The 17,606-nt window shown below is 36.7% G+C and overlaps 1 protein-coding gene across 10 annotated transcripts in view; it reads right to left on the bottom strand.

Moving 5' to 3' along the window:
• KDM4C (lysine demethylase 4C) overlaps positions 1-17,606 on the bottom strand; it is a 506,879-nt gene that overhangs the window by 380,358 nt on the left and 108,915 nt on the right. For 9 of the 10 annotated variants that reach the window (XM_073228549.1, XM_073228551.1, XM_073228553.1 and 6 more), the window contains one exon: positions 6,809-7,002. In XM_073228549.1, the coding sequence (XP_073084650.1) occupies positions 6,809-7,002 (194 nt within the window). The other variant, XM_073228557.1, reaches the window with a different exon arrangement.

The following is a 17,606-nucleotide window of genomic DNA, read 5'->3' on the forward strand; positions in this document are numbered from 1 at the left end:
TTAGAGCTCTAAATCTCAGAATCCTAGGTTTAAAAATGGGGCAAAAAAAAACAACTAGTTCAATCTGCTGTTTGGATTAGCTGAGACAGTTTTGTAAAGTGATTATCACAGTTCCTGACACACACACAAGGACTTCACTAAATGAAAGGAGTCACCCAAGACAAACAATATACTTCACCACCCTAATCAAGTGCTACTCCTTAAAAGTAAGCTTGCAAAGAATGAACACATTTGGGGTCACAGAAGTCTATAAATCTGTTTGCAAGCCTACCTGTAGAACGGGGCAGGGTGAGTGGGGCAGCCAGGGGAATAGGACAATTTCCTATATGCTCCAGAATATTTTTTGGAAAACAAATATTAGATAATATGTATTTTCTACAAAGTGCAACCTATCTAAACTGTACAACTAAGTCTGAAAAGGAGGGAGAGAAATATGGGGGGAAAAGATAAACTAGGCAAAATTATTTGTGAACTATGACACCTGCTACAGCAGTTTGCATGGCTAACAGCAGTAATGCTATCCTCCATGAACTACATGGTAAAAAGATTTGCATTAACTTTCTGATTTTTCCCTAAGAATTATGGATTTGATTCAGCAATTTCTTTTCACTAGAAGGGGTTTCTCTGGTTCTTGGAGGTGGTGGTGGTGGCTTTAAGTTAAAGAGTAGCAACAAGAAAATAAGAGGAAAAAGAGCATAAGATGGCAGGAGAGATGAAAAGAAAAGCTGAGACAGACACCAAATGGTAGCATCTCATCTCCAGACTGAGCCACGCCTCTATCTTATCCCAACTGTATACACTGACAAATACTGGCTTTCTGCCAGTATTATTTCATGTTGACTTTTTTCTTAAATTGGTTTTTTCTCATTTAGAACCAAGAATCCTTATTAATATAAGATCTATGAGGTCATATATATAAGACATTCAATATATATTTGTTAAATGAAATATTTGAAATGTTAACATCTATTGAGTACCTATGACATATCAGGAGGTTTGATATGTGCTTTATACACGGTATTTTACACTCACCTTTCTCATTCTCTACACAGTAAGTTTGAAAGTCTCTTACTCATTATGTTTGGTCCCAGAAAGGATTCAAGTCACCGTCTAAATTCCGTATCTCCCAGCAATTCACCACTATCACACATGATAGGTGAAAGAGAATTATATTGTATTTATCCTGGAAACTCCCACTCTATTATACACAGACACCTCATGCAAAGTTCAAGCTTTCAGTAATCACAATGACCAAAAATTATTTATTTTTATAAGGTGATTAAAATAGCAGTAATTAGAAATATTTGTATAGTACTTTATAGCTTACAAAGCACTTTTACACAAAGCATATCCCTGGACATCCTAGCAATCCTCTAAGTGGAGAGAAAATAAGTCATGCCTCCATTGGGCAGTTAGAGAAACTCATGATGAAAGGAGTACAGTGATTTATCCTAAGTCATTCAGCTTGTAAGTGAAAGATTGGGATTTTAAAACAGGTTTTCTGGTTCCAAAGTCAATATTCATTCAAAGAAAATAAATAACTTATCACTGACTGCCAAAGCAGTTTTCTATCTGCTCACTTTAAGCATTCATTTCCCCTTAAACCTCCAGTCTAGAAATGTTTAAATAATCATTAGCTCCTCTAGTCTCTTTAGTATGACCCTATATTCATGGACACTTGCTCAGCAAACAAGAATTATTTACAGAGCATCAGTCTTACAGCCAGGGCCTGTGTTGATGATTCAGAGGTACACAGACACAGACCACAGCTTCAAGAAAGACACAGGAATGGGGGAAAAGGTAGTCACAACCACTTGAAAGGTGCAAAAATGGTAGGAGGAGCACATGATCCAGAAAGCCCTCAGGCAGCATCTAAGAGATTCAAGGACAAAGGAGAGCAGTGCAGATGGAAGTAAGGAGATTATCTTAGGCAGTCTTTGCATTAATCATACACAGAACTTGGTGCATGAGGGTAGAAAAGGAAGAAGTCAAAGTCCAATGCCAGCCTACAAGGCCAGAGAGAAAGAAGAAGACGCTGTGGACATCAGAGATATCAAACAGATGAGGGCATCCCCAGAGGACAGTAAAGACAACTGCCCAGATGTCACCACTCCATAAAGAGACAGCACTACAAAAGGACACCACTCTGTGCACACCCAGGCACATGCATAACCTTATGACATCTCCTCGTTCTCTCATTTTGTAAGGTAAGAATATTCCTACAGTTCTTATCAAAAATCACAAATGTGAAGCATTAGAATCAAAAATAATAAAATACCTAGGAATAATCTTAACCAAAGAAGTGAAAGACCTATACTACAAAAAATACAAGACACAAATAAATGAAATACATCCTGTGCTCATGGATGGGAAGAATTAATATTGTCAAAATGGCCATCCTGCCTACAGCAGTCTACAGATGCAATGCAATCCCTACCAAAATACCAACAGCATTCTTCAACAAACTAGAACAGATAGCTCTTAAATTCACAGGGAACCAAAAAAGACCTCAAACAGCCAAAGCAATTCTGAGAAAGAAGAATAAAGCTGGTGGGACTATGCTCCCCAACTTCAAGCTCTACTACAAAGCCATAGTAATGAAAACAATTCGGTACTAGCACAAGAACAGACCCATAGATAAATGGAACAAAATAGAGAGCCCAGATATAAACCATGCATAAATAGCCAATTAATACATGATAAAGGAGCCATGAATGTACAATGGGGAAATGACAGCCTCTTCAAAAACTGGTGTTGGCAAAATTCGATAGCTACATGTAAGAGAATGAAACTAGATTACGGTCTAACTCCATACACAAGAGTAAACTCAAAATGGATCAAAGACCTGAATGTAAGTCATGAAACCATAAAACTCTTAGAAGAAAACATAGGCAAAAATCTCTTGAATATAAATACAAGCAACTTTTTCCAGAACACATCTCCTCAGGCAAGAGAAACAGAAGCAAAAATGAACAAATGGGACTACATCAAACTAAAAAGCTTCTATACAGCAAAGGACACCATCAGTAGAACAAAAATGCATGCTACAATATAGACTATATTTGTAAATGAAATAGCTGATAAAGGGTTAACATCCAAAATATATAAAGAACTCACACACCTCAACAAACAAAAAGCAAATAACCCAATTAAAAAATGGGCAGAGGATCTGAACAGACAGTTCTCCAAAGAAGATATTCAGATGGCCAACAGGCACATGAAAAGATGTTCTACATCACTAATTATCAGGGAAATGCAAACTAAAACCACAATGAGATATCACCTCACACCAGTTAGGATGGTCAACATCCAAGAGACAAGAAACAACAAATGCTGGCAAGGATGCAGAGAAAGGGGAACCCTTCTACACTGTTGGTGGACGACTGTAAATTAGTTCAACCATTGTGGAAAGCAATATGAAGGTTCTCAAAAAACTAAAAATTGAAATACCATATGACCCAGGAATTCCACTTCTAAGAATTTACCTGAAGAAAACAAGATCCCTGATTCAAAAAGACATATGCACCCCTATGTTTATCCCAGCACTATTTACAATAGCGAAGATATGGAAGCAACCTATGTGTCCATCAGTAAATGAATGGATAAAGAAGATGTGGTACATATACACAATGGAATATTATTCAGCCATAAGAAGAAAACAAATCCTACCATTTGTGACAACACGGATGGAGCTAGAGGGTATTATGCTCAGTGAAATAGCCAGGCGGAGAAAGGCAAGTACCAAAGGACTTCTCATTTGTGGAGTATGAAAACAAAGGAAAACTGAAAGAACAAAACAGCAGCAGACTCACAGACTCCAAGAATGCTCTAGAGGTTACCAAAGGGGAGGATGGGGGGAGGCAGATGGGGATTAAGGGGCACTACAATTCACAATCACAAAAGAGGTAAGTCATCAGGAAGGCAATACAGCATGGAGAAGATAAGTAATGACTCTACAGCATCTTACTATGCTGATAGACAGTGACTGCAATGCAAGCGTGAGGACTTGATATTATGGGTGAATGTTGTAACCACAATGCTGTTCATGTGAAAGCTTCATAAGATTGTATATCAGTGATACTTCAATAAAAATATATAAAATAGAAAATAACATTTTAAAAAGTGAAGCATTAGAGATCTCCTGATTAACCTTGTCATTTTGTGGTTGAGGAAACTGGGGTTCACAGAAGTACATTTATTTGTACTTAACCACACATGTTGGAGCAGTATAATGACTACAGCCACAGTTGTTGGTCCCTTGAATCTATGGTCTGCCACAGACACTGCCTATCTCTCAATTTTTACATGAATTTGTAATGCTTTTACCACTTTTCAAAGCTCACTTCAAATATATTATGATGATTGCTAAAATGAATTTAATGGTAATAGAGTTTACCTCAAAATTATTTACATTAAGCCAATATAATCTTTCATAAATCTACAGGGAAATACCCCTAGAGTCATTTTATCATTCTTTTCCTCCAGTAGTTATTTTAGAAAATGGAATGTAGATTAGCTGTTATAACTCATTGCTGTTTTACTATTTTATCATTGTAAATGATGGTCAAGGTTAAAGATAATAGTGATATTATAAATCCGTTAATACATAAAATGGAGTCTATATGTCTACAATAACTAATAGAGTAATTAACTACAGAAAATATAGATGCTAGCAGAAAGACTTTGAAAACAGGCATAACTATTTTCTCTCATGAACAGTGGTACTCTTTCCCAAAGACATACAACTCTAGAATCATTCTTAGCCCTGACCAGAATATTCTCCTCTAAGTGATCTTTAGGAGACAACATAATCTTGTTCCCAATAGGCAGGGGGAAAATGATCTTTCTTAATAAGAAAGCAGTGACATCCAGATCTCTGGCAACTTGCTGCACTGATGGACAGTGACTGCACTGGGGTATGGGTGGGGACTTGATAATATGGGTAAATGCAGTAACCACATTGTTTTTTCATGTGAAATCTTCATAAGAGTACATATCAATCATACCTTAATAAAAAATAAAATAAAATAAAATAAAGAAAGCAGTGACATCATCTAAACTCTTCTAATACTAAAAACTCAAATTAGTGTCCCAGGCATTCTCATTAACTAAATTTCTAATGAACCTCCAGGAAAGTTTTGCTACTAACTTTTCAGATTTCTTAAGGGAAATACAGTATACAATTGCCTAAATACTAGGTTTCACCAACATGCTGAATTTATCTGCATCATTTTATTTTGTCCACACTGAAAGTAAATGTCAGAAAGAGCATGGAGGTAGCTATGCAGGTGAGATACTGTCCAGGAGCCTATGGACTGCTTAAAATATTTTACCAAGTCTCTCAAAGCTAAGTCCCAGAAGTACCAAATAATGACATACCAGCAGATGTCCAGTGGTGTTCAAGGCCCCCCCATGGGGCCTAAAGCGTGTGCTCAAAACTGACCCTTGATAAACATCTGTACAATGAATAATCACATCACACTCCTCTGTCATAAAAGCCTTTCTCAGTCCTACACCACCTATTAAAGATGTTATGATTCACTGATATGATTATATGATTTTAAAGTAATGCTTTATTCCATTAAAAGAACAGAAATGCTAAGAAGTTATCAGATTAAATGTGCAAGTAAAATACCCTAAAGATAAGTTAAACAGCCTACTGCTAACATTTTTTAGATCACATAGCTCCACAGCAGACCAGGAACTGCCTGGATTTCTCCTGCATGTCCTACGAACTTTACTCTTCCACCTAAAACTTTCCTTCCAACTAAACGTCATTTTTGCTATATATGAATTTTTGGAGAAAGCTTACAACTTCACACCACACCTCACCAAATGATAAAACATCAAGGGCAAATAATGGCAAGATGGGGATAGAGATTATACATTGTATCTCAACACCTGATCAGCAGGAGAACTTGGAAAGAAGCCATTATTTTTAAATTGAAGGCAAGAAAACTATTAGGCTGGCACAAGCACCTAAGAGCATGCTATCATGTTCATAACCATCAGAAACACTGTATCTTCTGGACTGTCCAGTTGATGCTTCATATGCTTCTGTGCTATCCTGCATGTATAAGTATTATAGAAAGTAGAATTGATAGCTAAACTCTCCTAAGACTAAAACCCAAAAAACAAGTTCAAAACATGAAACTGGTTAACCAAGAAGGATACCAGGGCTAGTGACAGACTAATAATTACATATGTACAGGGAATGTACTACATGATGAATTTTATAGAGTGATACACCTTTAAATCATTGCTCAGAAAGATGAGGAAAGAGGCTCACAAACACAAAAAATTGTAAGTTAAGAACACATATTAATATCAACTTATTCTTTTCCCCATGCCCATCATCCAAAGAGTGATAATAGGCCTCCTGATTCAATTCCACCTCTCCCTAAACTTCACATTTATTTAGAGGAGGCTAGACCAGAAGATCAGTAAGATTACTTGATACTCTACTTCCAGGAATTCAACTTTACTCCTATCTCCTGCATATCTTACAACAAATCCTCAGAGAAGAAAAGATGCCTAACAAATTCTTTGAGACTAAAACATGCATCAATCCATAGCCTACAAAATGATCTGCACGCCACTTTAGAAATACAAGTCACCACTAGCTTTATGGTTTTGAGCAAAACATTGGACAGAGTGGAATACAATTAATTACTATACTCAAAAACTTTCTTACAACTCATATAAATCTGAATCTACCAGGTAAAGGGGGGGAAAATCCTCTTTAGTAGGTTCATATTGCCCAAATTTCAAAACTCCTAAGCTTATGAATAATAAACATGTAACTTGCCAAGACTTCGGCTCTCCAAAGTGGAGATAATTAATGCTGTAGAGGTCCATATCCTCGGTGTGCCATGCAAATGTGGTTTTCCACATGCCAAAATAGAGATAAGGAGTATTTACGCCCTCAATAGAAATACCACACTCTTCTTCAACCACATCCAAGACGGTATTCAGGTGAGCTATGTTCCATTCATCCACATCCTGGAACCAGGAGAAAGAGAGGAAGAAAAAAAAAATCAAACATTAATGAACAAATAAAGATAAAATTTACTAAACAAACTGTCATCTGCCAAAATAATTACACTGTATATTCTAATTCACTGAAAAATGAAAAAGCATGCATTATTCAGAAGACACACATATGTATGTCCATTATTAATTATCCAAGATTACTAATAGCACAATGTGGTTCTATATAAATATTAGTATAAAATTATACCAAGTGACCTCCAAGTTACAAATGGAAATGTAAGGCCCTACTCCTCATTTGCTGTTGGCAAAAAGTCATTGAATCAAAGAATATGAATATGATGTGGGTCTTTCAATCTTTGGCACACCTTTTTTCAAGGAAGTGTTTTTGTGGTTTGGGGGTTATTTGTACACAAGTTTATAAGTCATATTCAACATCAGACATCATCTCAAGATATCAACAACAAAATACATCTTCTATCTTCCCTGTCATCCCCATCCATTTCAATGTTAGCATATGAAACATCATTTTCTAAACATTCTACTCTGATTATTGGAAAAACTCTCTGTCATCCCCATCCATTTCAATGTTAGCATATGAAACATCATTTTCTAAACATTCTACTCTGATTATTGGAAAAACTCTTAGCACTGTTCTAAACCACAGATCATTGTACTTTTACTACCCGTGCAACTAAATATTAATTAACCTCTTACATTGATGGGAAATGTTAAACACAGAATAACTCAAAAAAATACATATCAAATTTTGCAAAAATTGCTAGAATAACATAGCTTTGAAACAATAACTCAACATAGCTGGTAATGGTAGAAACGGTTAGAGTCACTGATATAAGTGATAGGAAAAGATTCTGGTTTTATTATAACAATCGATTATTCACTGTAATTCACAACTGTTTAAAAATTTTTACAAACTATATATTTTTCCCATATGCCTTCCTCATAATCAAATATAAATATCAGAGATTGGGTCTATTCCTATATTATCATGAAGAAACTGCAATGTTTTTAAATCCATTTCAACCTCCTTATTGTGCTATTAAAGTGGGACATTAAATTCATTTACATATTCATTTACAGACATATATATAATAAGGCCCTCTCCAGTATCTATGCCAATGGCCTCACAGACAACCACAACTAATATTGCCCTTGTACACTAAAACTTTCAGGGTTGATCTTTAGATGATCCTCTGATCAGTATACTAATTTTATTTCCTCAAGTTTTTGGGTGGGGAAAATTATTGATGGAAGAGTTAATGAAGTTCTGCCTCAGGTTTCATAATTGAAAGTACCAAGGGAAATCATTTAATTCCCAAATTCCCCTAAGGAGCCACTCTACCTACAACTTAAACCCCACAATGGGAAGTTTGCTTCTTGGAAATTGGTTGAATTAAGTAACATTTTAGAGAAGGTCCTAGGCTCTAGCCTATGAGACCTCATAAAAGTTCAGATTCTGTAAAATATTTTATCTCACTCTATTTATAGTGATGCAATCTCTTAAATCTAGTCCAACAGACTTCAATCCAATCACTATAATAATAGAGTCCTATTTGGAAATCATGACTGAGGCAATGAATCTGCAGTAATAAATGAGCACCATATCATAGGAATCATTTTTAAACTGAATGAGCTTGTGAATTTAGGAACAAACTATTCCTCTGAAATGCCTGCATCTGGAGAAGTCTTATCTTTATTTCTGACTGACATTATCTTTCAGAAATAACTGAGATGGAACCCCTTGACATCCTTAGACCTGTGGGTCTCCAGGGAAGAGGGCAGAGCAGAAAGGGTGCTGGCAAAAGACCAGATTATGGCCCCAGCTCTGCCACTGACCAGAGCAGAAACAGAGATTTTCTGAGCTTCCAGCCTTTCTTCATGAAAACATGAGGACTATGGCACCCTCCCGCAGCTGCTTGGAGTACTAAATAGGCTAAAGGACACAAATGTTTGGAAGATAAAACTTAGTATTTCCTAGAACTAATGAAATAAGTATCTCCATTCTCTATTAAATCTTCCTGGGAAGCCTCCCCCAAAAAGAACAGCTGAACACATGATAAGTGATAATTAAGTCCATGAAATTCACTACTCATTCTCTCCATTAATGGATAAATAACATTTTCCAGCAATTTCTTCTAGGCAAGGCCAAAGTTGCCAAGATGCTAAAGACATGACTGAACTGCTGCCATCTCATAGTAAAACTTCAATGGATGAGGAGTTGCCACTAATGGATGAGCAAATAAAGTGGTTTCTAGAGATGGAATCTACTGGTGAAGATGCTGTGAAAATAGCTGAAATGACAACAAAGGACTTAGAATATTACATAAACTTAGCTGTAAGTAGTGGCTGGGTTTAAGAAGACTGACTCCCAATTTTGAAAGTCCCATTGTGGGTAAAATGCTATCAAACAGCATCACCCACTACAGCGAAATCGCCCATGAAAGGAAGGGTCAATCAATGTGGCAAACCTCATTGTTGTCTCATTTTAAGACGTTTCCCATCAACCCAACCTTCAGGAACCACCACCAACGCAAGACTCTCTGCCAGCAAAAAAAATTACAACTCACTGAAAGCTCAGATGATGGTTAGCATTTTTCTAGCAATAAAATATTTAATTAAGGTATGTACTTTTTTTTTAAGACATAGTACTATTTTACACTTAAAAGTGAACGTGACTTTCATACACACTGACAAACCAAAAAATTAATTTGGCCCTCTTGTGATACTCGCATTACTGCAATGGTCTGGAAGCAAACCTGCGATATCTCCAAGGTACGCCTGTATCTTCCCCTTCTTTCAGCATCAACAACAATCCGAAGAATAAATTTAGGACAGGCAAACATGTAAAGTGCTGATTCGTCCCACCCAGAGGCATAGACATCCTACAGAAACAGACAAGCTGCTTCATGTGGGGAGTGATAATGGAACTGATTTAGCATAAAAGCAGTCTCCAGAAAGACCCCAGCTACAAACAAGCCCCATAATGACAGGTCAGAATTTGCCAAACTGCTCAAAGCTTCAAGTCATTGAGTCACAACATAAAATCGGAATACTGGCTCAGGTTCATAGACAAAGACCTTTTCCCACATTCCATTCCTTCAGATAAAGCTCTTCTGTGTGGTGTTCAGCAGGTGCTTGAGCAGTACTTGTGACTCACCTGACCTTCGCCGGACAGGCATTTCCTCCAGGTCCCCATGCCCCTCACCCCAATTACTAGTAGGGCCTTTGAGATCTGTCTTGCTTTGTCCATCTCTTTAGCCTGTTCTATCTGGTTTTGTGAAATAATTCACCACTGGACCATTATTTGTGCACATATATGTTAATCAAGGATCCTTCTTCCTTTCAATCTCTGTATCTTCTGTCTATCAGGAATTAGATGGCAATTTGGAAGAACTCTTTAAGTCTTCGTTACCGTAACAAGAGTCAGGAGCTGTTTGAGGACCAGGCTTTGGACTTCACAGAGGATAAAAGTGTCCCAAACTGCCATCAGCACATGAATGATGTGTCTGCAAACCTACACAGAGACCATACCAAGTTTGAGTTCTCGGCCCTTGAGCTCTAGGCCCGGTACCTGAAATAGGCCATATCCAGGTCAAAGAACACTGTCTTCTCAGGACTGTGAGCATACACAACTCCTTCTATAGTGACACACTAGTCACTGGGAGACCGAAGAACAACACAGCAGCAACATGCCATGCTAGAAATCTCACCAATAATGAGCCATTCCCACCTAGCACAGAGAATGCAAAAATCACGGAAACACATTTTTCCCAAAATATTTCCAATGGAACATTAGCCCTACCACAGGTTGTGGTTGAAAAACTTTGGTCTCCTTTTCTCCCTCTCCTAGAGAATCACGGTGCTGATGGGTCCTACTATAAGGAAGCCTGTTTCATTTTGCCCAACTCCACATTTTCCAAATATTATTTGACCACAGAATCTTGTTTATATAATACATTAACATCCTGTAAAAGCACACTGCGTAGGACAGCACATTAGGGGAAGCATCTATGGTAGACAGTTTCCTAAATGCCTTAGCCCAAATAACTCAGCAGTAAAATAGAAAATAATTCAGACCACAGCAAAGATGGCACTGCAGAACCCAGGGTGTGTGAGGGGGTGGCTGGAATGTGGTCACATCTATTGTCATAATCCACATATATACTTTGATTGTGTCACCTAAAAATACACAATGTAAATTTAAAGCAATTAAACATCCCCAGAAAGATATTTCTAAATGAAGACAGGCTAAAAGCTTAAAAAAGGGAAGACACAATCCAACTTTTAAAACTATCAAATGTATTGATAAGCAGAGAACAGGTTTTAAAAAATAAATTCATGAAAATGAAGTAGCATTCATCAAAGACTAAGAAAAGGTTGTCCTAAGACAAAGACTAATTAGTAAACATGAAATCATGGTTAGCACACATACTCTTTCTACTTTCACCAAAAAAAAAGCAAAATAGAGTGAAGAATTTCTATCTCAAAGAATGACACGATATCAGAAAGCAGCATGCTGTATGGGAATGAAAGTCATTCTCACTTAGAGCTTCCCTTAGGTTCATTGACACACACTTTATGCTATCCTCAACAATGTCAACAACTAACCCACATGTTTCCATCCCCCCATCTCCTGCCATCATCCTCAGCACCTTCAATATTATCTCCACACTAGAAGCAACATAATAAAATACTAGAAGGCTCCTTTCTAAAATACACTATGGTTCCATCTCTCTCCTGAGTTTCAGTGCCACATTTACCAAAAATGTCAGATATAAAGAAAGATTACATAAAACTAGCACCAAGTCTTGAAACTCTGCAGGTACTTGGTAATTATTTTATTAAAATGGAGAGATATTGAAAGCACTGGGATAATCCCCAGGCTGAGAACACAGAAGCAAAATACCTCATTTTACAGATGAAAGTAAGACACTCAGTAACTTAACTGGCTCCTTGTTTGAAATTTAGAACAGAGCAGTCTCCTCAGTAGCAGATGTAGTCTGTCTAGCAAATCATAATCCTTTGTAATCAATCTTTTCATATATACTAGTGCTGGTCCCATTTTTGTAACTCATTGTGACATGGTGTTTCTCATTAGCACCTTGTGCAATATTTCTTAAGTACTTCTACTTTACTAAATACATAAAAATACAAATATTTAAGTATCTTTTTTAAGTTTATGCTTTTGCTCATTTGACTCTTACTTTTCCTCCCTATGACCCTTATTAGGACCCAGCCAATACCCACTAGAGTACTAGGATCCAAACAAAAGATCACAAACCCAGTCCCCACTAATCCACTGGGTACTGAAAGCTAGGCTGATGGAAACTACTGCCACCAATTCATACAGCTGTTACAAGCCCTTATGTCTCAAAAGTAATGCACACAGAGGAAAAAAAAGAAAACTTGGTTAGTTCTTTAAAGATTTCAAAATTCAATCCATTTAACAGAGTAATGTATGAAAATCATACCTTTCAATAGCTAAAATGAAAGTTCTGGTCCACATTTTAAACAGAATGAGGATTTCCTTAGGATCTTTATACAATAAGAATAAAATTAGACCCAAAGTTAATTACAATGTGTGATGTGACAGCTTTTTTTTGCTTCTTACTTTCAGGAAAATATTTCACTATCTCTAAATTTTATACTTTCAAAACAGACCTCTTTTTGCTTTTTGCATTTTTACATACCAAAACACCTCAATTTTACAGTGCTTTCTCTTCTTTCTATAAGTCTAAACAATAACCAATGTAAAACAAGTTGTGAAAGAAACAAAAACGGTCTGCAACAAAAGTACCATATGAAAAGATAGACTGTCGGTTTACCTTAAAAAAGCAAATATAAGTATAAAAAGAAGGAGGGGAGAAAAATAAGAAAAGGAAATGTCCAAACAGTCAAATGAAAGATTGCACAAACTTTGAGACTCCTGCCTTAAGTCTGGACCACTGAAAGCTTGAAGTTAATGTATCCCCTTGGTTCCATGCAGGAGCAACCCTAATCCTCTTGGGAGAAAACATTCACTTAGACCTATAAATTTCCCACAAATTAAGACCAAGCCGAAGCATACAATCAAAAATAGCCATTCATACGGGAAGGTAAGGCAATGATGGAGCACGCTGGCAAAAACCACTGACAAAGCTTTCAGAACTATTCTCCACCCCAAGGACTGCTGATACCAGAATTATCAGGGAGACACTGAGGAAGATGAAATGTTTCGAGAAATTTTTTAAAAATGAAATCACAAAGACAAATAAGTAAAATAAACTATTTAGAATGACCAGTCAGATTTAGGGGGATGGACATCTACATCTAGAAATGAAATATATTATTAAACTAAAAACCCAATGAAAGGGTTAAAGAGAGGTAGCTGACCAGAAGTTAAAATTCAGGACATTAACACCCAGTGCAGTGCAGAAAGGCAACAAGATGGAAAATCTGGGAGGTGAGTTATACTTAGGACAGAGTAAGTTTGTCTAAGATTCATGTAAGGAGAGTCTCAGGAGAGATAAAAATTTAAAAACTAAGTAAACCAATAAAAGAGAAGAATAATACAGTCAATTACATTAAAATTAGAATCTCTATCCCCAGCAAGATAATAAAAATTAAAATGTATATTCACAAAACAGAATATTATACAGCAATAAAATGATTAACAATAGCTAACACAATAATGTGGGTAAACCTGAAAACCTATTATTACATGGAAAAATCAATGTCTCAGAAGACTACAGAAAGAAATACTGTTTTTATTAAGGTCAAAAATCATCCAAACTAAACACATTGTTTAAAAATATATGCATGAGTAAGAAAATATTTTTTTTAAAGGAATGCAATCAAACACAAAATTCAGGCCACCCCTGGGTAATGGGGTGGGTGTCAGGGAAGGACTGTAGAAAGAGCAGCCCATGAATAGTATTATTGTTAACAATCTAGCTATTGGGCTGCATGGTGGTTTCAGGACAGTCAAGGTATCCCAGTATTTTAAAACTTAAATGCATTGCATATATATAATCAAATATTATATTTCAAAAACATGATAAAGAAAAAATCATGACAAAGATGATTTCTCCTGTGTCATATCCTACAGTACCATTTCTGTCCAGGCACTGACAAGAAGATGGTGGTATATATCTTAAAAACAACAGAGGCATTTTCTTAAGTAAGCTTCTACACAAACATCTTCCATGGCTCTGACAGACTTTGACTGTTTGAAAGTATTGATTGTTAGAAAGTATAACTGTTAGAAAGATTGTTAGAAAGTATAAATTACTGGGCTTCAGGTTGTACTTACACATAAATGACAACTACAGAACAGAATTCATAATTCTTTTGAAATCAGCTACTGAATATTTCATTACAACCTCAAGATTTTTCTCATTCTGCTTGAATATTGCCGCCAACCACAGCTAATGTTTATTCAGTAAATACCGTGGAGCAGGCTGTGTACTAGCTTTTTTATTTAAGTCATCTCATTTTATCCTACAAGGTAGACACTACTATCACCTACTATCATTTTATAAATGAGGGAACTACAGCAAAAAGAAATCAGGTAACCTGCCCTAGATCTCACAGCTCACAATCACCATGGAGTTGGGATTCAATGGTGAGAACAGAAAACTAACCCATATTGGCTCTCCTGTGTCTGAAGCCAGGTGTCCAAACAATGAGCCAGGAAGTCAACTCTAAACTACCTACTTTTATATATTCAAGGAGGGGAAAACATCCCTCAATCCCACAATGACTAGAAAGGAAAGCCAGTAATTTGATGATTATGTGTTTTACTTCCAATTTTTTTAAAGGACTACCCATCAAGATGATTTAGAAATACAGGCTTAAGCCAAGAGCAGAACTCATAGATTTACTCACATTTTATTAAAAAACAAAAATCACAGAAATAATAAACAGAATTGTTAACTTTATGTACGTATCTACTCAAGGTCCTTGCAGAAGGTCCTAAAGGGAACCTGAACCATATGAAGCCTTGCTCTCCTTTAAAGAGGATTAATAATCTCAAAATTTAAAAAAACAGTAAAATCCCATACTTAGACCCTGACAAGTTACTTTTACATGTAGGAAATTAAAAATACAATAATCTTTACTAACATACACATATTTTCAAGACTGGCATGCCCCTTGTCTCATTGTTCTTACATATAATGACTCTAAGTGGCCATCACTAGGCAGAGTTTCCAGGAGAAAGCTTTTCAGGGGCCGCCCCAACAGGCACATGTCCTCTGTGTCCTCTGTCCTTCCTCCTGCTTTCCGGGACCAGACATTCAGACACAAGAGTACAGAACAAGCAGCCGCCATGGGAGCACAGGGCAAAGACAGCAGCAGAAACTGCCTGGAATAGTCTATGAAGATGGCATGGAACCAAAATACAGGCCTCAGACAACCTACCTCAAATTTTTACATGAAAATGAAACATGTTTTCATGTTTGTTTCAGCCCTTGATTCTGAGGTCTCTGTTACCAACAGTAAAACAACATCTGACTGATGCATTTCCTCTTTAGTAACCAAATCCCATAGGTCCCCACTTCCCCATTCTTTCATGAAAATAGGAAAGGGATATTATTAGTCTCTGTGACACTAATTTGATCCTACTAAAGGAAAAGTGAAAAACATTTAGCTTTTGACTGGTACCAAAGTATCAGCTGCACTTGAACCTTTTTGTAACTATTAATTCCAGGAAAATTCCAACTTAGATAAAGAATTTACCTGCTTCTCCCAATTCCTCCATAAGTTAACATCTACTTTTTCTTCTGTTTTTCTCAATTGTTGTCTTTTCCACCTTGCTTCATTTCTCTCTTGCTGCTATTTCTCACTTAAGCAATTTTAGATTTAACACACTCTCATAACACTTTGCAGAAGGCTGGAACTACTGAGTTTTCCTTTCATTCATCATAAAGGAAAACAACCCAAGGTATTTTCAGTGGACACATTTTCATTCTTTACAATGTAAAATTTTGGATCATATACATAAGCTCAACATAATTCTTTCAATGAAAAAGGGAGAACTCACAATTTATTGAATATAATACTATTTATTGAATAGTATATTGAGTATATTGAATATCAAATATTAAGCTGTATTTTCTCATTGTAGAACATTTGGAACCTAAGTTTTTAAAAGGCCAACTTACTTCTAAACCTGCAAATAAGAGGGAACCATTTTATCATTTTAGTGATAATATTTCTCTAAAAAATATGTATTTTTTTAAACTTAGGGAACACAATTAGAATCAGACTCCTGGGACTTGAGGCTCTAACTCTGTTCCAGTGACCCCAAAAGCCCACTGACAGGTGGTGACTTATTTTGAGGAACCCATGCGCGGAGGCTGGTGCGTGGGAGCAGCTCTCCAGCCTCTCTACCTCAGCCAGACTGGCCACTCTCTTACCAAGATCAAGTGGACAATTTGTGAGAGGAATCGTATACAATATTGGAAATCTACAGCGGGCATTTCAAGACCCTGGGGATATATATCTTTACAGAGTTATCTTGATTTATTCACTCAGGACTGAACTACAATCACTTTCCTAACATTATTGTACATATTACTTCATGTCTATTAACAATTGGTATCATTATTTTTCTTTGTGACATGTAAGTCGTTTTACATTCTTTGCTGTAATTTAAAAAAACACTGGAAAATAATTTAGATACATAAACATGGGTCCATTTTTCTTTTCTTTTCTAAAATTGATTCTAAAAACAGAAGGTATAGATCAACAGTTCCTTTTTAACAAGAGTTACTTGAATCTTTCTACTCTACTTATAAATTCCCTTTTTAAAAAAATAAGACATGCTTCTGTGTCTTTAAAAACCATCATAAAGATAAAATCTAGATTATTTCAATCTTTCTTCTTTTTAAAAATTGGGTAGGGTGGATCCAAATTAGGACCTGGGCTTCAAATACACATGCCTTATCCAAGCACTTTTATAAGCCTGCAAGCAGGGCCAGGGCTGCAATGGAACAGAGGAAGCCCACTTCTGAAGCTACTAAGCATTCAGTGAAGATCTGCCAGATATTCAAGAGAAGTAGAAGTCCAGAGTACACAACCAGCTCAAAGTTCTATTAATCCTTCCTGGTGACAATCTGAAATACACAAAGAGAATGGGAAAGGAGTCACCCAGCTCTGTCACTAAGTAGACACCATCTTGGATAAATCCTAACACTTCAGTCTGAAGTTCCTCATCTATAAAAGTACTGGCTAAACTACATGATCTCTAAGACTCTGCATGAAATCATCAATGACTTTAGACCAAATTTAGCACTAAAACTCTGGCTTTTCACCTCTGGGTTTCACGTTCCCTCCCCTTCCATAATTCCTACTGCTGTTTCCCTAATACTTTGACACAGATATCTGTTCCTCTGAGCCTACTGCCCATCCAGCATGCCCAGAACACTCAGCTCCCTCACCCCTCACTGTGGCTCACGTCTGATGCCCTCGATGCCCTTATTCCCACCATAATCACGAGATTGTGTCAGTCCCCAGAATGCTTAACCTCTTTCGGCTCCTTTGGTACCATGGTATCTGTATCACCCATGGGGCACCTAGTCTGTGTTATTTATCCCTTAGGGAAAACATTCACA

Source organism: Manis javanica, chromosome 2 (assembly GCF_040802235.1).
Source record: "Manis javanica isolate MJ-LG chromosome 2, MJ_LKY, whole genome shotgun sequence".
Taxonomy (NCBI): Eukaryota; Metazoa; Chordata; class Mammalia; order Pholidota; family Manidae; genus Manis; species Manis javanica.